At 34.3% G+C, this 23132-nt stretch overlaps 2 protein-coding genes across 2 annotated transcripts; one reads left to right on the top strand and one right to left on the bottom strand.

The window, feature by feature from the left end:
- Positions 1-330: 330 nt before the first annotated feature.
- LOC144564974 (E3 ubiquitin-protein ligase RGLG5-like) lies at positions 331-5026 on the bottom strand. Its single transcript, XM_078314581.1, has 11 exons — positions 4716-5026; positions 4104-4188; positions 3761-3901; positions 3393-3506; positions 3005-3102; positions 2680-2759; positions 2443-2548; positions 1935-2062; positions 1187-1328; positions 790-846; positions 331-560 (listed from the first exon to the last, which is right to left on the bottom strand). Exons 1-11 carry the CDS (start codon positions 4887-4889, stop codon positions 474-476), a joined length of 1212 nt encoding a protein of 403 aa, XP_078170707.1. The 5' UTR covers positions 4890-5026; the 3' UTR covers positions 331-473.
- A 13847-nt stretch (positions 5027-18873) lies between these two features.
- Positions 18874-23095, top strand: LOC144565830 (putative sugar phosphate/phosphate translocator At3g14410). The gene is made up of 7 exons (XM_078315678.1): positions 18874-19096; positions 19658-19765; positions 19990-20024; positions 20703-20815; positions 21112-21373; positions 21794-22062; positions 22626-23095. Exons 1-7 carry the CDS (start codon positions 18980-18982, stop codon positions 22772-22774), a joined length of 1053 nt encoding a protein of 350 aa, XP_078171804.1. The 5' UTR covers positions 18874-18979; the 3' UTR covers positions 22775-23095.
- The last annotated feature ends 37 nt before the right edge of the window (positions 23096-23132 follow it).

Consider the following 23132-nt stretch of genomic DNA (forward strand, 5'->3'; position numbering starts at 1 on the left):
TTTACATTGATTCATGTTTTTTACAGTTGATGATATTTAGAAGAGTAAAAGAGATGGAAACAAAATATGTAGTGACCATTGAAAAAGTTTCTGATCCATTTTTCATCCGTGTAAGAAATGTTGCTGATATATATATCATAAATGAGTCCGGCTACATTATTTATATAAGCATATTATGACATATGTTTATACGGGTCTTTAACCACAAATAACCTCCTTATTGATATAATTTACAAAAAGACAAGCTTTTCTTTGCCTCCTTATTGATATAATTTACAAAAGGACCCTCAGTCCTTAATCCATAGATAACCTCCTTATTGATATAATTTACAAAAGCCTCTTTTCTTTGCCTTTTTTTGGGAAAAGTTTGTCTTTTTTAGATCACTCAAGCCATGTTTCCAAAAAAAAAAAAAATTGCATATATAGTACCTAACAAGTGAGACCTCAAGGACTCTGTAATTCATAAAGGCATTTTATCCAGAGTATAACCTCAGGCGGGACCGCACTACTGCTCTACAGATGGGGCATCTTTGTAAATTCTCTCCACATTCCCTACAAGTCTGTTTCAATTTTTAAGTTTATTAGCTCAAATCTACCTCAAACAACCATATTGCATATTATTCCATTTACAGTATGCAAATGCAAAACACTAAGTATAGAGGGTCATTTCATAAAATCCAATTTGGTACCATTCAGAAAAAAAAAAAGACTGGGTTCCCTGTACCAAGCTTTCATAAAATCGAAACTGAAAATAATAAATGAATGGAACAATGAAATAATGTAGTTTACCATATGCCCACATCCAAATGCCAGGTCCTTGGTGTTTGTTAGACAAATTGGACAAACCTGAAGGTAGAAAATATCAAATTACACAATGATCTTTGACAAGGTTTGCTATGCACAATTAATATTTTATTTTTCATATAGGAAGTCATGAGTATTTTCAATAAGATGGTCAATTTAATAAAAAGTTTTCAAATTTGTTTTTACTGTATTGTGTAGTGATTTGTGATGCTGGCACGGATACAATGCTTATCTTCTCTATTACTGGTATAATTATAAATAAACTAATTTAGACATTAAAAAAAGCTCATGGTATCAAACCGGTTATCTCACTCCCAATATATATACATTATTTAAGCTGAAAGCACCCCGAAAAATATATATATATAAAGAGAATGTGTACTTGGTTTGGGTCATCTCCAGTGGTAGTAGATTGCAAAGAACTAGGTTGTCTCATTGATGTTTGTCTTGTTGATGTTTGTCTCTGTGTTGAAGGAATAGGAGGTGGTAGTGGGTTCAGTCTCTTTGGTTTTCCTGTCACACGCCTGTTCAATGCAAAATTCAAATATACTGCTAATTTTTTTCTTGTTAAAATGACAAAATATTCTAATCATTGATTTTGATTCTGTTTTTCTTATATGTTTGGATGGAGAGGGGCGCTACTGAGGTTATTACGCTAACTCAACTGTTCAGAATAGTAGATAATCCAACTTTTAGTTAAGACAGTGGAACAAGTAATATAACAAATTAGATCCTTTTTCTGTTCCCTACCAAGGTGGAATCTCCCTTAACCCACTTTCCTTTTTCTTTTTTAGATTTTGGTTTTCGTATGGGCATCTTTCAATTTTCACAAGAAAAGTATCTTTCCTGAATTAAATTTCTCAAGAAAAGCATCTTTCATGGATGCCGTTGCAGAGATGAAATAATTTTTTTTTATGAATCTGGTACTGCAAATATGTAAGTTGGAATGTTTGGCAGGGTTTGAATGAAAGTTTTTCTTTGGTTTTGTTGCACTATAGGACACCTATATACATAAACTATATCAAATGCCTATATGTTGGGTACAGACCACAGAGGTAAATGAGCACCCTCCTAAGCAAGGTTTTTCATACAAAAATAATAACTAATAATTAGGCAAAAAAAATTTTAACCCGAGAAGGCCAAGTTCTATGGTTGCTTTGTATTGAATTGGCACCTCCATTAAAGCAGCTAGCGCAAAAGCGGCCTCCTTCTGTGACAAGCTTACATTTTTCTCCATGATTGAAGTAAAGTTAACAAACTGCATTATAGTTATAACAAAAAAAATCAGAAAATCAGAATTACAATGCATTGAATTGTTCCATTTGAAGAGGGCCCTATTGCTTAAATTGCTACGGTTGTGTTTGATCAACATAAAGTGGCACAATCAACATAGGTCGCTTATGTTTTCATTGAAAATATAAGTTTTATGAGCAGTTTACGGAACACAAATACAAAGAGGAAAAAAATAGAATGAGGATTTCCAGTGTATTATAGATTTGATTATGCAAGAAGTAATTATTTGAAGTTCATCTTCAAATGTATTCAGACGATAATAGCCTTTTTTAAAATTCAGTATTCATAAGAATTCAAATTCAGAATATAATATTAAATATAATAAAATGTTGTAAATTGGAGTACCTGAAAATTATCAAAAACACGTGCCGGGATTTTGTCATCGAAAGCTTTCATGTCATCCCATGGGCCATCTCCTACTCCGACTAACACTATCGATAATGGATGATTACTGCAACAAAAAATAAATATGACTAATGTAAAAATGGAGTGCATGATTAAGATTGTGAAATAATTGCAAACTTATTGAAATTTTCTTTGAGGTGTTGATTTTTAATTTATAAGACATTACAGAAGCCACACCTTGCCATGACTATGGAATCAATGGTTTTCTTCTCTTGTGGGCTTAATTCTCCTGTGCTTGTTTCAACACTTCTTGTGACCTTGAAGTAACAATAATTGTTATTGAATTTAACAGTACCAAGTACCAACCCTAACTGGTACGCCATGTATGTCCCTATCGAGATCTTTATGGGAATCAAATTTCTATGTCTTTATGAAAAAAAGAATATTGAAAAAGAAGTAATTAAGCCAAAACAGGATGGTATATACCAGAACTGATATTTAGTTCCTTAGGTTTGGAAAACAAAAAATTAATTGAAATTAAATTGAGGTAATTATATTCCACCTGGCCATCGGCGATGATAACAAGTACATGGTATTGGCCACCAGTTTTCTCAACTATATCGACCGCTGCCTCGACAACAGGCGCAAAAGAAGTGGGACCTTTTTATCAAGTATACTTTTGTCAATTTCTTTTATATAATTACAATGTAAAATTTCATAACAAGAAAACTGGGTGCTTTTAATTTTGCTAACAGGTGATCAAAGACCAAAACCAAAAGACTGCCCAATTATAACCATAGAAATGGTTGAACAACAATACAAATCAATTGTTGGGATGCAATTACATAGTTATTTAAGTATTCATAGTGATGCAATAATATTATTTCTTTAGGTTCTCTTTAGGAGTCCTATGGTTAGTAAGATCAGTACTAAGTCCAGATATGTAATACCTGATAACCTCAAATGTGGTACAATCTTTCTATAACATTCCAAAACCTCCTCAAAACCATGACATGGTGAATCATCCTCATGGAAATTGAAAACTCCATAATCATGAGTAGTAGCTGTTTCAAAACCATAACAAAAAAAAAATTGAATTACACAAACTGAAATACAAAAGCAGAACAAATTGCTTCAGATTTCATGGAACTGGTCTGATAAACTAAACCTATAGATCCATGAGAAAGCAATTAAAAGGATAAGGTATCGACTAACCTTGGTAAATATGCGAAGTTGTTTTTAATTGGCAGGCGAACTGGTATAGGTACACACTTGCCAGTATATATCAAAAATTTAAATAAAACAAAAATGAATTTACCATCTCCAAAGCCAAAACAAGGGATCAAGTTATCTTCATCAAAAGGTGCCAAAGCCTTGCCAACTATTGTAATAGCTTGCTCATATGGATTGGGTGAGTTCCCAATTTTGTGCAGACTTTGTCTATTGAAAGATTTCATCCCTAATATTAATGTAGACTTGTTATTATTAGAATGAAAACAAAGTGCAATGTCACATTAATTGTCCAGCACAGCCGTACCGAAATTGGTACATTGGGAGCTTAAGGCAAAGATAAATCAAGATTAACAGGTTTCTTTTGCTCAATATCATATTTCCAAATTAAGCAACAATAAAAACATCATGTAATTTGTGGAATAATGTACCAGTCCATTCATTGCTTTTGGTGAAGTCAATCCCAACTATCAGATTTGATGATTCAAGGCCTAATTTCGATAACTCAGCTGTTACCTATGAAAAGCAACGTCTGATCGATTATTTCATCAAGGAGAATAACTAGTAACTTCTTCAAGATTGACAAGCAAAAAGAAGTAAAAAGTGTCATTTGTGAAATACTCCTAGTTTCCTTTGCTTTCTCTTGTCAATTTGTAAGTGTCATACAAGAATCAGAACAACGTAAAGACAAGTAAAAATCTTAGAAAGCACAGTGTAATTTACAACTCATGTTTCAAATTATTTTAATGAGAAAAAAATTGAACTTCCAAAACACTCTGTGTTTGGATATTAGTCAAACAAATATCAGAATATTGCACATCAGAACCTTTGCTGAAAGTTACCAGGAAAAATATTCATAATGACAGAAAGATGAAATTATATAACTGGTGTTCACGATTCATTCAAGTAAACTAAAATATATGTAAATTTAATAAATAAAAGAAAAACTTTCAAAAGAAATTAAAGAATGAAGAACATATATTCTGTTTTTAACCAAATAATCTCTTTGCAGTAACAACAAAAACATAGAACTAGAACTTTACTTGATCTATAGAGGTATAATTATCAGGTATGAGAGCATATTTTTTTGACAATGCTCTCTTTCTAGATTCCTCGCTCAAAGGCGCAGTTGATTGCCGACGTCGCATCTCTGGTCTCATGCTCGTGCTGCTCTGTCTCCAATGACTCCCAAAAAATGTGCTAATTGCATTTCCCATTTTGAATTCCAAAGAAAAGAATCAAGATTAAATTTGGTGCTTTATTGAAAGGTTGTTTCTCTCTCAAGTTTTGAAGAATTGATGCATGGAGTCTCCATAAAGAAATGGAACCAACCAGTTGATAGATTCTTTTCTGACATAAAGAACTGAAGTTTTCAACTAGTCCCATTGGTGGAGTGCATGGCCTTGCTAAAGCTTCAGTTAATTCCAGTGTTTTAAATAGCGCGCTATAGCGGCGCTATAGCGCCGCTATAGCGTTTTCCGACCAAAAAAGCTATGGCGCTATGCCCAAATAGCGCCGCTATTTGAGCATAGTGCGATTTTTTTAACCCGTACGCTATTTCGCGATAAACGCTATTTAAACCATTGGTTAATTCAATTGATCTCATTGAACTTTTATACAAGTCCCTAAAATTATATGATATTTAAACTTTATGAACAAAGATTTTATATATTCTCTTAATTGTTATACATCACTAACCAAGTATAGCTAATCACATATATAATACTTCTTCTTTTTTTGACAAAGAAAAAAGGGTCTAGCCCTTGTTTCATTAATCATTTTGAAGTTACAAAAGATCTGTAACTAAATAAGAAAAACAATTCTGCTCAAAACATTTGAGCATAAAGCAAATGAAAAGAAACTAAAAAAATAAAATAAAATAGAAAATAAATTTAAAAAAACCAAAATTTAAGTACGCACAATAACTAAAATAAACTAATTCATTCTTGTTGAGCTCCCGTTAATGAGCTATATCTCCATTGTGCTTCCACTTGTTAGACTAGTTGCAATATATAATACTTATTTTGAATAATTTTAGCTTGCATCAAAATATTAAGTTAAATTCTGCATGTCTTAGCATATATACAATGGCAAAAATCTGAGCTTGAAAGATATAATTTTTTTTTTTTTTCAGAACGGATACATTTTTGTCAGTTTACTCATTAGAAGATAGAAATAAAAATTGTTTGCATTCAATATATAGATTGTATTAAAATATTTTCAATTAAATTGTTCGAAATCCGTATGTGCAACCAGAGTCGGATTTAGTAAGAGAATGATTTTTCAAATTTTTTTTACTTATACATAATTTTCTATATAGATTAGAGTAAAATTATATGGGTACCATAAAATTGACCCCTTTACTCATTATGAAAATTTTATATAATTGACTACATTTATATTTAATCATCATAATTTGAAAGTCTGGCTCCACAGATGTGCAACTTAATGCTTACTTTTGAGTTCAGCATTTCTATTAAAATAACCGAAATTCTATTCAATATTTGCTACTTCTGTTATTACTATTAATTAATATCTTGTTTTTCCATTTTGTAAGCAAAGTACGTATATGTGTGTGTGTTTTGAGAAAGATATTTGCAGGGACGGAACTAGGATTTGAATATAAGAGAGGCTAATTTTTTTTTATAAAAAATAAAATTTATATAACACAATAAAGTATGAACTAGGATGTCTTAGGCATAATTTTATTTGTATACAAATTAGACAACGAGATAAACCATTTGAATTCCGAATTAACAGTATGTTTGTCTAACTTGGTAAGAATTACAACCGAAATTTTTAAAAATACCATATCCTAAAAAATAATAAACCAAAAGACCACGATTATATAAAATTTCGAAAAATAGCATAGCCGCATCTAGGCGGAGCGGCCACTATTATGCGGGCCGCATTTAGACAAAGCAGGTCTAGAAAGCGGGCCGCTCCTAGGGGAAGCGGCCACCCTGGCCGCAACTAGGGGAAGCGGTCACCCTGGCCGCAACTAGGGGAAGCGGCCCAAGCTGCCATTTTCTATAAAAACCATTTTTGGAGAGAGAGATTCATTTCACACCGAGTTTTCACTGAGCCTCTTCTTCTCAGCTGAACTGTAAGTTTTTTTCTCTCTTTTTCAATTTTTTATTTTTTCATTTTTTCAGTATTTGTAATTAATTTAGTTAATTTGTAATTTTAGGTTTTCTTATATACTCAGACCAAAATGGCTATTATGGTATATGTTTACACTGGTGGTGAGGTTCTAACAGGCCCTAATGGGATTTATTACAGTATCGGACCTGTTTCTGTGATACCGGTAATGCCGGGTACTGATTTGTTGGTTCTGAAATTGATTATTTGTCAGAACCTGGGATTGAATCAGGATCAATATGACATTGATATTCAGGTCAAAATTAGCATGCCCACTAGTTCAGGACAAACTTGGTTCCAACTATTTCCTGTTCAGAATGATGGAGTCTCGCAGGTACTGTACAACCAGACCATGAGTTTTCCTAGGGGATACAAGGTAATTGAACTCTTTGTGGAGATTAACCGAGTCCAGCGTCCCAACCCCCTTGCGAGGTTAATCTGGAGTGCTAGTCGGGGTAACTCAACCTCCTCAAGTCCAGCGTCCCAACCCTCTTTCCAGATTGACATGCCTGAGAGAAGTCATGCCCCAGTTCAGAGGGACCGACCGTCTAGTAGTCGGTCCTCTCATCAGTCCCAACCCCCTTTGTAGATTGACATGCCTGAGAGTAATCAAGCCCCAATTCAGAGGGACCGATCGTCTAGTGGTCAACCCTCCCATCGGTCCCGACCCCAACCTGACCAAATTGTTATTAGTAGTCGGACCGCTCATTGGGGTCAGCCTTGTGATCCGGATGAAACCGAGGAGACGGTAGCAGCAATAATTGAGGACATATTTTACAAATGTCAGCAATAGTTTGCTCAAAGGAGGGCAAAAATACAATTTGAAGCAAGCCAGGGTCAATAGTTCTCATGTCGTGTGTACGAGGTATTTTATTTTCATTAAATTATTTTATTTTTGTAATTTTCATTAAATTATTCTATTTTCATTAAATTATTTTAAAACATTAATATCATCAATTTTTCGTAGTTGATTAACAAACGGTGCGAGAGGTCAAATTATATGAAGACGCTCGGTGGATTTGGCAACTGGAACGAGTTTGAGGTAACATCCACACAAGAGAAAGTTAATGCGTATATGTCTGATGCTTCTGGCCAGTTTACTAAGGCGAATTACAAAGACACAGGGGTAAACATGTTGGGGTTTCTTACGTGGCTAACCCAAAACCCCTTTTAGGCTTAAGGTGCGGAATGACCGTAGAACAAAAATTTCTACAGCCAACTTAAGCTCAGGATTAAACGGGGTATGTCAGGAAACTTTCCAAGGCGGTCCACCTTCAGTATTCCTTTGGCATCAAAACCCAATTTAATCCTTTTACAGATCTACTCCATGATTGATTTCTAAAACTTTAATCTACTTACCAATTAAATAGATTAATATAACATATTTATACCTTGTTTCCAAATCACAGTTGGAATGCAGACCGAGCGAGTAGAGCCTCACCAAGGAAGGAATCGACTCGGAGTATCACACGTGTGATACCTCTATCGGTTATCCACCAGGACTAACCGGAGAGCGGTTTATTTCTTCTGCCAGAAATACCGTAAACCGCGGAACTCTGCAAAAACACTATTCACGGGAAAAAGACGAAAACCCATAAACACGAATTTTCGGTTGCTCAGTTTCATCAATATGCAAAACTGACATACCGCTAAATTCGGTAAAACACTATTCATCGATCCCGTAAATATACTCCACAACAACCCGCAAGATTATACGTCAAGTACGTATAACTTTCTTTTCTCAACCGAAACACTATTTGGGAGAGAAACTGAGAAAGAGAGAAAATACCGATCCGTTTCGACACGAAACCGGTACGAATCAATTAGTTAATTTCTCTCTACCCCTCCACCCCTATTTATAGTGTTTAGGGTCGGTTGCAAAAGACCAAAATGCCCTCCAAGTTCGGCCTATTTACAAGGTATGCCATTGACACCTCATCCTTTTATATGTGAAATGACCAAAATACCCCTTCCACACCCTTCCACACTCTTCTCCATGTTTCTACACATGCAAGGTGGCATAGGTGTGAAATGACCATTTTGCCCTTGTGGATAGGATTGATGACATGTCATCTGGATAAGATCAATGACATGTCATGCGGATAAGGACGAATCTGAAAAGACCCGAATGCCCTCGGCCCGAACACAAATAATATTCGTATAATTATTCTGAACAAGTATATATATATTTTTCTTGCGGTTTGTTGTTTCGGTAATTTATACAACGTGTCCTGCACATTTATAAATTAACCGGTTAACTTTTATACAACGTGTCACACACGTTTATAAATTAACCAATGTTTTTGCTTGTTATTTTTACATAACATTTATAATTTAATTATAACACGTATAATTAATTATAACCATCTTACTATTGATCATAACCAATTTATAATCAATAACAATAAGATTCTCCGATTAACTCCTATATGGTGTGACCCAATAGGATCTGTGTTATGTTGGTAAATAGAGTTAAAACTGTTTTAACTTCTATAATCATGAGTGGCATCTGGCAACACATCATGACCATCCAATTACACAGATGATGCTGTACTGTACAATATCACGATCCAGTAAACAATTTACTTGTGTCTGTTCTTCTGTCTCATAGCTATCAGATCAGTTTCAAGGTAGATGTGTGTCATCCTTGCTAACTGAATCTTTTCTTGATCTTGAGCAGATTATCAAATATAATTACTCTTGTAATTATACCGCTAGCAGATAATCTAACTCTATCAAGGGGCCCAGTGATGCTATAGCTCGTATAGAGATACGAGGGACAAATAGTATTCTTGGTAAACTATCACTTCCTCAGCTAAGCTATACATATGGAAAAGCTACCGTTATGACTGCTTTTTACGGACAGCGGTGGATAACAATCACACATACATATTTCTCAGTGGGAACGATAAATACCTAATACTGTAGAACGTGACACTGAATGAAAACATAAATGACACGAACACAATTCTATTTAATGTTTCATTCGGGGTCTGTCAAATACCATGTTCCTAGAACATGTATCTATGTGATTAAAATGACATCTCGTGTCAGGTGGTTTGTAAAACTTAACCATCTTTTAATCCACATACTAACCTTATCGCGGTAATTAGTGTTCCTGCTAATTACCTTGGTCAGTGACCTTTTAAGAGTATATATCATCTATATTATGGAGTTTCACAATTTCAGTCATGAACTCGAAATGATCCATAAATTCAATAATACTCAAGGCAACAAAATGATATATAAATAAACATTCAATTCATGAACAAAGCTTTATGATAATTTATTGTATTATTGACTTCTAGATTATTACAAACTAACAAAACACAGATGAGAACACAGTTACATGCACATGCCAGAAGCTGCAGTTAAACATAATACCGTGTTCTCATGTTCTGACAGTATGCCATCTCTAAGGCATCGACCCTGACAGGTTTGTACATTACTACTACCACATCCAAACACTGGTCAACACATGGATGGGTGAATGACATGTGTATGACAATCAGTCTGATTGGCCGAAAAACAAAGGCCCAATCCTTGTTCCAAATGACAAAAATATTACTTTGGTTCGAAGGCGAGTCAATAGAATTCCGATGTGGCTTGATTTACTGCATAATAGAAGGAGAGGACATCAGGCTGGCCGAGATACACAGGAACAACAAAACAAAGCTGCTCGAGATGCACGAGGTAGTTAACTCATATTTTTAAATTAAATTCCAACTTAAAAAAATTTATTGAGACTTAATAATAACAATATCTTTTTGTTTGTCAATTTTTAAGTTGAGAGGCAAGCAATGTATTTTTATCTAGTAGTCAATTTTATGTTGTGATTGCTTACTTGTTTGTTGTAGTATTTTGAAGAATATTATTTAGGAGTATTTTTATTGTATTGAATATTTATTTCATGTTTGCTAGGCGTATCTTAAGTTAATATTTCTAAATCAAAACAAAATCAAACTACTTCTTCGTACATATGTAATTCACGAACGACTTTTCCAACATAATATTTCTTCTGACAAACGTAAAATATTTTCAAATTAAATGACCCATAACTACAACTATTTTCAAAACAAAAAAATCTAAAAACAAAATCTACTAATTTTGGAAAAAAAAAAAAAAGGCTGGCCGCATCCCCTAGGAGCGGCCTAAACACTTCTCCTAGGAGCGGCCTGCAGAATAGTGGCCGCTACGCCTAGATGCGGCCATGCTATTTTTCAAAATTTCTCAGAATCGTGATCTTTTGATTTATTATTTTTTGGAGTATGGTATTTTTAAAAATTTCGGGAATTACAAATTATAATTTCTTGGGACAGTTTCTTTTTTAGAGAGAGCAATAACGTTTCTTTTATTTAATGCTGATTATTTGGAAAGGAAACCCAAGTGGCTATATGGAAATGGAAAAGCAAGATCCGGAGTCTTTAATTTCTAAACTTTGCATCTAGTCCCTTTTAAAAAGAAAATTATATTATATTAGAGGGGATAATCCATATAAAAATAAAATTTATGTTAAAATTCAATATACTTGATAAGCAAATTTTGAAATTATAAAGGTAACTTAGCACTCCTAAAATGCACTAAGATCCGCCCCTGAATATTTGTTTAATGCATCAGTGCACAAATACATGTTTCTTTATTTCTCAATCTATATGGTTTTAGTTTCTTTCACGGTTACTTTTTTTAACCGTTAACATGATATAGTGGATCTTTTTCTTAATCCATAAACTAAAGCAAAGAACAATCTAAGAGTCACACTTTTTTTTTTAAAAGATAACAATTTATATTTTTAATTGTGAGGAGCAAGTCTAGACTGGAATAAAGCAAACCAGAGGAAAGTGCAAAAGAAAATGGGTAAGAGATGCTCTGAATTCAGTGTACCTCTTTATGATTTTTGAAGGTTAAATGCTCGATCTCCGATTATCTGTGTCAAGTTATGAATGGTCAGAGATGCACTTGTAACTAACACGTCGTGACTGTAATCTCGTGTTGTGCCGTGATCAAGTTAATTTTTCACGTGCCGTGTCGTGCCGTACCTAAAATGTCAAGAGGTGGTCATGCACGGCACGTGAATAGTCACGCCATGTCCAAACGTGTCGTGATCAAACGTGACTCGCGTGATCACATGCCGTAACTAGATATTTCACGTGACGTACTGTACCATGTCAAATTTTCAAAAGATAATCACAACACGTAACTGTTACGCGTACAGGGGCGAAACATAGTGGTGGGGAAAGGGTGCTAAGCACCCCCTATAGTTTGAAAATTTGTAGTTTGGTCCATTAAATTTTGTAATTTTTATATGCATTAATATCTTTTAGCCCCCTTTATAAAATGATATTACACTATATTTGATTTTTCAGCCCCCCCAATCTCTATTTTCTAGTTCCGCCCATGTACACATACCATGTCGTAACCGTACTGCTCCGTGACGGAACCGGCTCCACCGTGTTATTTTTTCCACTCTACCTCTTACATGTATATTAATAGTTTAAATAAAGCCCTCTATAAATTAACATGCATTGCCAGATGTTCATGCCTAGAAAATCTCAACTCGCTACATAGAACCAATCTCATATTCTTGTATAAAAAGTAGGAAGAATATATATGGGAAGCTTCTTATCTCCTTCCTTGAATGGAAGTCTGATAGCTGCATCTATTTTTTTTCTTTATTAAAGTTTCAGAAAAGATCCAATCTCTTTATTCCCTTGCCTTCTCGAATTTTTGTTTAGTAATATTCTATTTCGAGCAAAGCTAGAGTGTGATGTGCTCACCAAAAGAGTTTGGTGAGCACAATTCTAAAAGTATATCGGATCAACGTCAAACGTCGAATTCAAACCGTTGAAATCCATGTACTTTATGAGTGATGCATATACATACAAAATTTTAAAAGTTTCAAGTTTATTTGCTACAAGGTCAAGCGATCAAAGAAATAATAAAAATTGAATATACAAAACAACTTATAAATTAACTTAATAAAATGTTCATTTCTTTGACCACTTGACCGTGTAGCAAATAAACTCGAAACTTTCAAAATTTTGCATGCACATGCATCACTCATGAAGCATATGGATTTCAACGATTTGGATTTGGCGTTTGAAGTCGATCCGATGAACTTTTGGAGTTGTGCTCATCAAACTCTCTTGGTGAGCATATCACACCCTAGCTTTATTCTTCTATTTCATATATATTTTTTTGTTTTAAATCATGGTTCTAATAACTAGCTATAGCTACGCAATAACTGCGCTATAGTTTTTGTGGACCTCAAAAACTATAACGCTATTAACCGCTTTTATTTTATAATGATTATAAATAGCTAGATATAGTTGCAATATAGCTTTTTTGGATCTTAAAAGCTATAGCGCTATAATCGCTATTTAGAACCTTGTTTTAAATATATAAAGACTTTCATTAATCTTTTGTTTTTAATTTCTGTTTAGATATTTTGCAGACTTTTATTTCATATTTAAATTCTTACATACTTAGAAACTCTTTTTAAAAAAAAATAAAATACACAGGATATGCAGCTAAAGTTATATTTTAAGGCCCGCTTTGTAAAATTTGCTTATTCAATATCAGTCCATTTATTTCTATTACTTGGGCTCTGTTGTGGTTTGCTTTGTGGCCCAATAGAAATTTGAGGATGGCTGTGCCAGAGACTAACTGATATCTGATGAGCGTTAAATTTTTACATGATTATCATAATTGACCTTAAAACTAGTTCAATTTTTCGAATTTTCATATATTTTACGAGCACATAATAGGTCCGATGCTCATTGAACTTACTTTAGGTTCTATAGATTTCAGGACCGTCCGATCCACTTTAAAATATGTATACTACGCTTTAACATCCGTGTGAAATTGCAACAATTCCGTGCACACGAATCTTAAAGCGAATAGGACTGTTATGGAATACATTGAACCATAATTGAGTAGGTTCAATGGTCATCGGACCTACACCTACTCCTTTCTCGTATTTTACATACTTTTCTTTTATTTTTTTGCCTAATTTCTTGAAGACGTGAAAAATCTCGCTCAAATAGACTTTTGAGAGGTTATGAGATCTCACTGATGAAGTACAATGCATGAACTAGCAGCGGATATAAGATCTCTCGTTTAATTAGGACCGTAAAACTGAATTCGCATATGTTAATATATCTCATATTTTGCATGACTTTTTGGAAAATCTCAACCGTTCAAGTACGTTATGCACGAATTTCAAAGCTCAAATTATATTGGTCCATGCGCTATCCTTGAATAGGCACCAAACACGTCGGTCATGCAAAATATGAAATATCTCAGAGGATATGCACTCATAAAACTAGAGAGAAAGATAAAGTCACAGCCAACGCTGTCTAGTACAGCCGATTAAGGCATTGGCTCTCTCACGGGAGAGCAGGGGCTCGATTCTGCAGTGGGCCAGGATTGAGGTATGGGAGTGTGTGTGTGTGTCTAAGGGCTATTCTCAAAAAGAGAGAGAGAGAGAGAGAGAGAGAGATAAAGTCACAGGAGAATGCGGGCGGCCTCGTCGTATATGTACAGAACTTGAATTCTAGCGCACAAGACATGATACAATCGGGCTGTGTTCCATCTTGAAAACGCGCAAACACACAGTTTTTGTTCTTAGTATTTTTTTTTTCTTTCATTTTTGCAAATTAGGAAGTAGTTATTCTTTCTCAAACTTGAATAGATAGATCTCACATAATTCTTAATCATCCACCCCACATTCTCAGATCTCCGCATCTTCTGCATTAACTCGAAAGAGAATTTTTTGAGTTTAATGTATCTCGGCTATCTGATTAGAATTTGAACCAATCCAGCTTATACATATGCACGGGGCCCTTTAATATTAGTACAAATCTCAATCGGATTTGAACCAATCCAGCTTATACATATGCACCCTTTAATATTAGTACAAATCTCAATCGGATGGTCCATATCTGTTAATGCACGTTTCGTCAATGCAAAGGATACGAATTCACATCGTCACCCCCACTCATGCACTTCAGCACTTCTCTTATATTTTTTAATCATCATATCTCACAAGTAGTGTTGTAAATAAGATATGCGCTCGTCAGACGAACATAGTACCACTAAACGATTAATTGGAAATAATTAGTAGATTAGTCGGAAAAATTCTGGCTTGATCGCCGCTAATGATTAATTGGCCAATTAATCAACTTAAACAGACATTCTTTGCAACACTGCTCACAAGTACTGAAGTACGTCACGATACGGCACGAGGCATCCTAAATTTTAAAAAGAATCAAGGCTCCGGAGAAATTTCTATAAAACAACCGGCCTCAATAAAAGGAAACAAAAAATAAAGTTATGAGATAGCTGTCAATAAAATTCCATAATCAATTAATTCTTTTAAAGGATTTGTATGTTAATTTAATAAATATATTTATCTAATAATTTATAAGATCCTTACCAATTATGTTGATTTACTTATTAAATTCGTATAAATTCAAATGTTACATATCCAAGTCTAAATTTGCTATACATCCTCATTACACACAAACAGATCCGGTTCGGGTTGAGTCTATATTCCCTCATGCATCAGTACAATATTTCTAGTCGGATCTAAAGTGATGTGATGCCTTTTTAGATATAAGAAAACCCGTTTTGAAATTTGTATCAGATTAAAACTGATACTCATATCTTATTTTATTCAGTCGCTGTACCACCTCCCACCTCTGTCGTCCCAAGTGACGCCATTGCTCCGCCTCTGCATCACGAGGAGTTCGTATTCTCTCAGGTATTGCAGAGGATTACTCTCACTTTATGATTTGAGATTAAATTTCAACTGGTTTGGAATTCGAGTCACCATAGAGGGCAATATTATTTGGTTTTGAGATTTGTGCCAAGTTAAAAAGAATAGTCCAAATCTAGTAATTGTAAAAGATTCCCTTATCAGGTATTGAAGAGGATGTGAATTCGTATCACGAGATTCAACGTCGGACGACCCTAAAGATGCCTTTCATCAAAACAGAGATAAAAAAAAAAAAGGTCAGCCTCTCTCTTTCTGCTCTCTAATAGTGTGTGCATCAAATTCATGACGAGGGTTTAAGTGACACTAGATTAAGAAAAAAGTTTCATTTTGTGAGTTTTGAATTCTTTTGTCACTAGATTAAAGATAAGTTCTTGATACAGATACAATAACATAATGAAAACGTCAGACTCAAACATAACGAAGAACTTATTTGGACATGAAATTTGAGAGAGAATTAAAAAATCTTTCAACTTTTGAAATTTGAAGACAAGGCCTCTTTATCTGTATATATAAAATGATCCTTCAGCTTATATTTTCAAATCCGTTTTTCTAAATATTATAATATTTAAAGTAACAAAATGATATTGTGATCTCATAAAACAAACAAAACAAAACAAAATGCATCATGCTCCATGTGAAAACTCACATGCCCAATTTGTGTCACATGTAGTATGTACAATACTCACGTCAATATAATTCAAATATATTATAACAAATATATATATATAGAGAGACTAAGTTCAAATCGATTTTTCCTGGGCCTAGGAACAAACGACTCGGTTCTCTAATTTTTGAAGTTCAAACGGCCGATTCAAACCGTTAGATGTTTAATTTATATTAAAATGTGCTTGGAGACCAAATTTTACATTTTTTGGAATTTGTTTACTATTTATTAAGATAGTTTGAAAGTCGCTGTTTTTTTATGGTGCAGAATTTTAATAAAAACAGCGATTTTCAAACCATCCTAATAAATAGTAAAAAAATTTCAAAACAATGTAAAATTTGGTCTCCAAGCACATTTTAATATAGATTAAACATCTAACGGTTTGGATCGGCCGTTTGAACTTCGGAAATTAGAGAACCGAGTCGTTTGTTCCTGGGCCTAGGAAAAATCGATTTGAGCTTAGCCACTCTCTATATATTAAGCCACTCCAAATGATAAATCTAAACCGTTAGATGTGTTCTTCATATTAAAATGTGCTTGGAGACCAAATTTTACATTTTTTGGAATTTTTTTACTATTTATTAAGCCACTTTGAAAATCGCTGATCCAACGGTGGCTGTTTGGAACAGTAAAATCAGAAGCCACCGTTGGATCAGCGATTTTCAAAGTGGCTTAATAAATAGTAAAAAAATTACAAAAAATGTAAAATTTTGTCTCCAAGCACATTTTAATATGGAGAACACATCTAATGGTTTAGATTTATCATTTGGACTTTAAAAATTGGAAAATGACTTGGTTGCACGGGAGGCGTGGTGCAAACGTTTTGATATTAGCCTATCTCTATATATATACACTATTAGTTTAGTGATCCTCCGGTTGAAATTTCGAAATCGATCAACCAAGAACGAAATACCAAAAATATCATACCCTATTCTATTAATTATTACCCCATATATAAATACCAAATGGCAATTGGCATAAACGGTTTGCTGACGTGGCAGGCGGTGGCTACTGACAAACACCCGAACATCTCCGTTTTCGTAACAATGGCGATATTCCCGAAATTTTTATTAATAAGAAAATAAATAAATATCAATAATGGATAAGGAATTCGAAAAAAATGTGATTGTTTGTAATGTTTAGAGAACATTATATAACAAAATATTCAGATTAGCGAAATAACATTAACTACTAATTAACGAACTCTGAACATTGTGTAGTATTCTAGTTTGATGCCCAATTAAAAATAAATAAATGCTGACTGTTCTAGTCTATCACATTCAAATATTTTGAAAAAAAAAATTCTGAACGTTAATTTGTACAACATTCTAATTTTATGATTTTATATTTCATAATTAGAGGTGTTTTGATCTTTTTTTTTGACATGAAATCACTGCCTTGCTATACTCAAATAAAGAGAGATGCAGGGACCATTGCGACTTTGCAAGTGAACTTTGCACATTGATCTCAGAGCATCTGCATCGCTGCAATAAAAAAGAAATTTACTCAAAAAGAAATTAATTCAAAATTAATTTCCGACACTCTGCATTCCAGCAATTAGTTTTAATTTCTTTTACTGTTTCCGTCAGTTTTGAATCATAAGAGCATTTATTTCTGACACCAATGATAAGAATAAAGCAAATAGGAGTGGAGTATTTCGCCAAATTGTCGTTTAGAAAACGTTTCTTTATCAAAAAATTTGCTTAATAAGAAATGGACATACAACGCTAAAATCAAAATAGCAATTGCCACGTCAATTTAGAAATCAGAAAAAAAATAACCGATGTAGATGCTCTTACAATACCAAATTAAATGCCAAGTGACACCAAACCCCAGTGGACTTCGCATCATAAAATCACACAGCCAATAAACATTTGAGCTTCATTAATGGTGCCGACCTGCCAGTAGAATATAAGCATTTGACCTTCATTACAAGTAAATCCGATCCAATATGAAATAAATATTACAATATAAAATACAATAAGATTACATGAAAAAATTGATATGAACAAATATTGCAATATGTCTAGACGTTGTACAAACCAGTGTTGTAAAAAACATCTGTTTAGGCCGATTAATTAGTTGTTTAGTCGTTGGCGGTGACTAAACTATCATAAATTTTTTCTGACAAATCGGCCGATTATTTCCGATTATGACTGATTATTTTCGATTAATCGCTTAGCAATAACCTGTCTATCTGACGATCGCATACTGTTATTTATAACCCTGGTACAAACCAATACCCAAAGTTTTATTAATTAGTGGTTAATTTTGATTTATAACGTGCTCTGAACATCACAGACACGTTTTAGTGCGTATCGAATTTTTTTAGATATATTTTTATTTATTTTCTCATTAACAAAAATTTCTGGCGATATTCCTCATTGCAAAAGCGAGCTGAAAGTCAAAAGTCAAACTCAAGCAAAGGACGAGAATACGAGATCCACCGAATTTCCCCCAACTTTCTACAAATGTTCACTACTACAGCTACTACTACTACCCACTCCCCCACAATAAACCAGAGCTTGGCACGCGTTCTCTTAGTAAGTAGTCGTAGATTATGTCTCGTGGGGTTATAATTATTAAGAAGCTCGTCAGAGATCTTTGGAGCAAGCTACTCCGATTTCTCCTTCGGTACTTAAAAACCTAGAAAAGTAGAAGAAACATGAAGGACCTCTCTCTCAGACCCAGTCACAGTTCCTGTAAAATTGATCAAAGAAGCAGCAATGGAGGGACGAGCCAAGTCGGAAGAGAAGATACAGCAATGGAGAGAAGGGGCAATAACGTACTTTTACCTCCTCTTCTACGTTGCCATCTCCAGTGGCCAGATCTTTTTCAATAAGGTACCTTCTCTTTTTCTCTATCGTCAGTTTTTCTTTTTTTTTTCCTGCTCATTTCTCATATATTGCTAACTAGTCCCTTGAGGTCATGCCCATTTATTGACTGATACTGCAAATGAAAAAACTGAGAAAAGAGCAACAAAATTTAGGACTAAGGTACAATTATCTTTGCTTGTCATGTATGATTGTGTGGCCTGTAGTTGTACAAATTGCACCTTCTGTTTTAATTCTTTTATTTGAGAAAAAAAAAATACAATTGGGGATTTTTGGCAATTGGCCTTTTATTATGAGATGCTAATGTCCGGGTAGAGAAGTTACATTTGTCAAAAGAAGTTCAGGGACTCGTTGGTAATTTACATTTGTTATTTCTGCTCTGAGTGACTCGTTGGTAATTTACATTTTTTATTTCTGTTCTTAGTGCTTGATGAAAGAATAAAGTTTGTACTTTGTAGGTTTGTAGGATATTTTTCTGATGCTGTTTTGTCCCTGCACATGCAAAATCTAGCCTTTTCCTTCTATTTATTTTTTCTGGCCTCCATTTTACATATTATTCTTCTTTTGTAGTGGGTACTGTCGTCAAAGGATATCAACTTCCCATATCCAGTGGCTCTTACATTATTGCATATGGTTTTCTCATCTATTGTTTGCTTCATAATTACAAAAGTATTTAAGGTATATTTCTCTTATTATTTTCTATTTTTAGTTAATTTTGCAATATTTATGCTGTCTTTTGTTAATAAGGAACCTTATAAAAACTCCTGCAATATCAAAAATCATGTTTAGTACCCATCAACTGTATTATATCAGTAAAATCTGATTTATATTTGCCATTGACTGGTACATCACTGGTACAAAACTTTTCGGATAAGAAACCTTTTGTTTTTGATAAATCTCAGGTCATGAAGGTCGAAGAGGGAATGACATCAGAAATGTGAGTAGTTTTATTTGAATATATGTCATTAGTTGTACTTTTTCATGAACTATGAATTAAAAAGTCAAAAGCCCACCTATAAAAGGTGAGGTTTGTGATCTCTTGAAGTTTAATGAGCATTCCCCTTTAGTAGCCTTCCTTTCTGCTTTTATTCTGGACTCAAATCTCAGATCCTGCCTTTTCTGTTTGGACTGTCTAATCTTAAATGATAAAACAAATGCACAGCTGCAATTTGATGTGTCATTGGGTTGACCAGACACATTTGTTTTAGATTGGACATTGGAAACGGAAAATCAGATTGTGCGATCTGGGTCCAGAATAATAGTAGATATGGACTCCTGGTAGTAACTCCCTTGGGAACTTCACCGAGTGGCATCATAAGTTTATGTATCTGACATTTTCTGATGTCATCCGGACGAGTTTTCTGTAGTGGGTCAAATTTCCAAATGCCCACAGGGGCTTCACAATTTGCTAATGTCATCTGGATGAGTTCGGGTAGGGGTTGGGGTTTTCTTTGGTAAATAAGTGACCATGATATCCTGAAAAGAAGGCCCATCTCTTGTGGCTTTTGATACTTATATATCAGCTGATGTGATCACTTTGTTACAGTATAATGAACTAATACCCTTGATTTAGTTAATGTTTTATTCCCTAACTTCTGATCTGATTTACTTTCAGATATTTAACATCAGTCGTACCAATAGGTGCCATGTTTGCAATGACACTATGGCTAGGGAACAGTGCATACCTCTACATATCTGTTGCATTTGCGCAAATGTTGAAAGCTATAAGTATGTTTTCAGTTTCCTTGTTTCTGTGAAATTTTATAACATGTTTCTCCTTTATTTGTCTTTTGTATTGTTTTGAGTGATAATTGGTGACTATACAATTTGGACTATTTGGATGCTAAAATGTATATTTCATCCGAAAGGTAGTTTGGTTCAAGAAATATACTTAGAGAAAAAAGAAAAAACTAGTCTAAGCAAAATGTTATAATCTTTTTGCAGGGAACTATAATTACCATTTTCTACTCCTACTGCAATTTATATTATCATTTATTTTATATTTTGTGTTGGTATATTTTCAGTGCCAGTGGCAGTATTTTTACTAGGTGCAGCAGCTGGGTTAGAGGAGTTGAGTGGTAGGATGTTTGTAATAATGTCAATTATAAGTATTGGGGTGGTTGTGGCCTCCATTGGAGAAGTTACCATCGTCTGGGTCGGTGTGGTATATCAGATGGGGGGCGTTATTGCTGAGGCCTTGAGGCTTATTTTCATTGAGATTTTTCTGAAGAAAAAGGGTGTCAGATTGAATCTCATTTCTATGATGTACTATGTTAGCCCTTGCAGGTGCCCCCCTCCCCCCTTCTTTCTCTCTCTCCCTCTCTCTCTCTCTGATTGCATTAGTGTCCTTTTGTTCATAATTACCGCCAAATAAGCTTAGTAAATTGATGACAAATTGTGCCATTGATGCAGACATTAATCCATGATACCTCTATTGTACAAATGGGTTCAGTTTGGTCCTTGCATGTTAGTCTTTTCAGTAATGAATTCTGGAAACTGACAAAAGAAAAATTAGATGATTGAACAGTAAAAGTCTGAAAATTGGTAGAAGTGCACCCTTTCATAGTAATCAGTACAAACTGGACCATTTAGTTTTTTTTTTCTTTTTCTTTACCATTCCAACCCCTGCCCCAAAGTTGTTGCTCATTTAAGATATTTCTTATATGTTCTTTTTCTGATTTGATTTTCCTTTTTCTTCTGATGTAGTGCGGTGTGTCTATTTGTACCATGGATATTTCTAGAAAAACCCAAAATGGATTCAAGTGGCTCTTGGAACTTCCCGCCTCTAATACTCTTCTTGAACTGCATGTGCACCTTTGTTCTAAATCTCTCTGTCTTTCTTGTCATTTCTCGTACCAGTGCCCTGACTGCACGTGTAACTGGTGTTGTCAGGGACTGGGCAGTTGTTCTCCTATCAGCTGCCATTTTTGCCGACACAAAGTTGACCTTTGTAAATATCATTGGATATGGAATAGGTATGCTCTTACTAATATTTTACTGATGCTTTAGATTGGGTATACCAAAAGTACTTTAGTAGCTATTATTTTTCTCTTTGTCTAGAAGCCATAGGCACACACACTAACCCAAACAAAAAACCTACCAGCGCCTGCTGGAATTTGACCACTTATATCTCCACTATGGGGAGACCCTTTTGATACCTTTAGGCCATAGCCTTGGTGGTATAATAGACTATACTTGATCGAAACCAAGGACTGCAGTACCACCTGGTACTGACCAATATAGGCTGATACATACCAGCATAAAACTGGATTGGCATGCTAAAAAATATAAAATATGCTAATAAAAAAAAAAGCAAAAGGTTGAAAGGTGGAGCATAAATAGTACCCTATGTGCTAAATATGCCACACCAACCAGTGCATGAGGGTACCGGCATCAGACTTGGACAGTACAGTTCCCGCACCAGATATGTCAATTCCTTGATCATGGCCACACTATGTACACTGCTTCAAGCCATCAACCTTATTATTACAAAAAGTAAAGTAATTTTTTGCATAACTTGGTTCTCTCTACTTCTCAGCGATTGTGGGAGTCGTTGCATACAACAACTACAAACTGAAACCTGCATTGCATTCAGTGAACTCACAAGCTGGAGCCAACAATAGCAACAGTCAAGAAAAGGATTCAAGAGTTCAGATACCCTTAACATCTAGAAAGGAAGCTTCATAGTACAAAGTCTATATTTGCTAGAATTCTTTTGTCACACTATTTTTAAGTTCAAGGCAAATAGGCAACACAACGTTTTGGTCACATTTTACCTCCGAAATACTAGGGTTTCTCCCATAAGCAATGGGAAGATTTGTCATACTTTGTGTATTTTATGCTTAAAGAGGGAAAAAGAAGAAGAAAAAAAAAAAAATGAATTTTGATAGTAATTAGCCTTCAATCTGTAGTGTCTGAATTTGTCCATTGTTATAAGAAGGATATGTACAAGTACAATAATGCCAGATAGGAATTGTAATCTTTCAAAGCATTGCCATAAATATATCACACGTCTCTGTACTAAATTGCTACCTTATAATTCTTT

This window comes from Carex rostrata, chromosome 14, assembly GCF_964058835.1.
Source record: "Carex rostrata chromosome 14, lpCarRost1.2, whole genome shotgun sequence".
NCBI classification, from domain to species: domain Eukaryota; kingdom Viridiplantae; phylum Streptophyta; class Magnoliopsida; order Poales; family Cyperaceae; genus Carex; species Carex rostrata.

What these genes read in the sequence shown, in the direction of transcription:
- LOC144564974 (XM_078314581.1), bottom strand. Translation starts at nt 4,889, where the DNA reads ATGGGAAATGCAATTAGCACATTTTTTGGGAGTCATTGGAGACAGAGC. An exon ending in TTATCATCGCCGATGGCCAG is followed by an intron (nt 2,760 to 3,004) that starts GTGGAATATAAT and finishes TGTTACTTCAAG; the next exon opens with GTCACAAGAAGTGTTGAAAC. An exon ending in GATTCCATAGTCATGGCAAG is followed by an intron (nt 2,549 to 2,679) that starts GTGTGGCTTCTG and finishes TTTTTGTTGCAG; the next exon opens with TAATCATCCATTATCGATAG.
- LOC144565830 (XM_078315678.1), top strand. Translation starts at nt 18,980, where the DNA reads ATGGAGGGACGAGCCAAGTCGGAAGAGAAGATACAGCAATGGAGAGAA. An exon ending in TAATTACAAAAGTATTTAAG is followed by an intron (nt 19,766 to 19,989) that starts GTATATTTCTCT and finishes GATAAATCTCAG; the next exon opens with GTCATGAAGGTCGAAGAGGG. An exon ending in TATCATTGGATATGGAATAG is followed by an intron (nt 22,063 to 22,625) that starts GTATGCTCTTAC and finishes TCTACTTCTCAG; the next exon opens with CGATTGTGGGAGTCGTTGCA.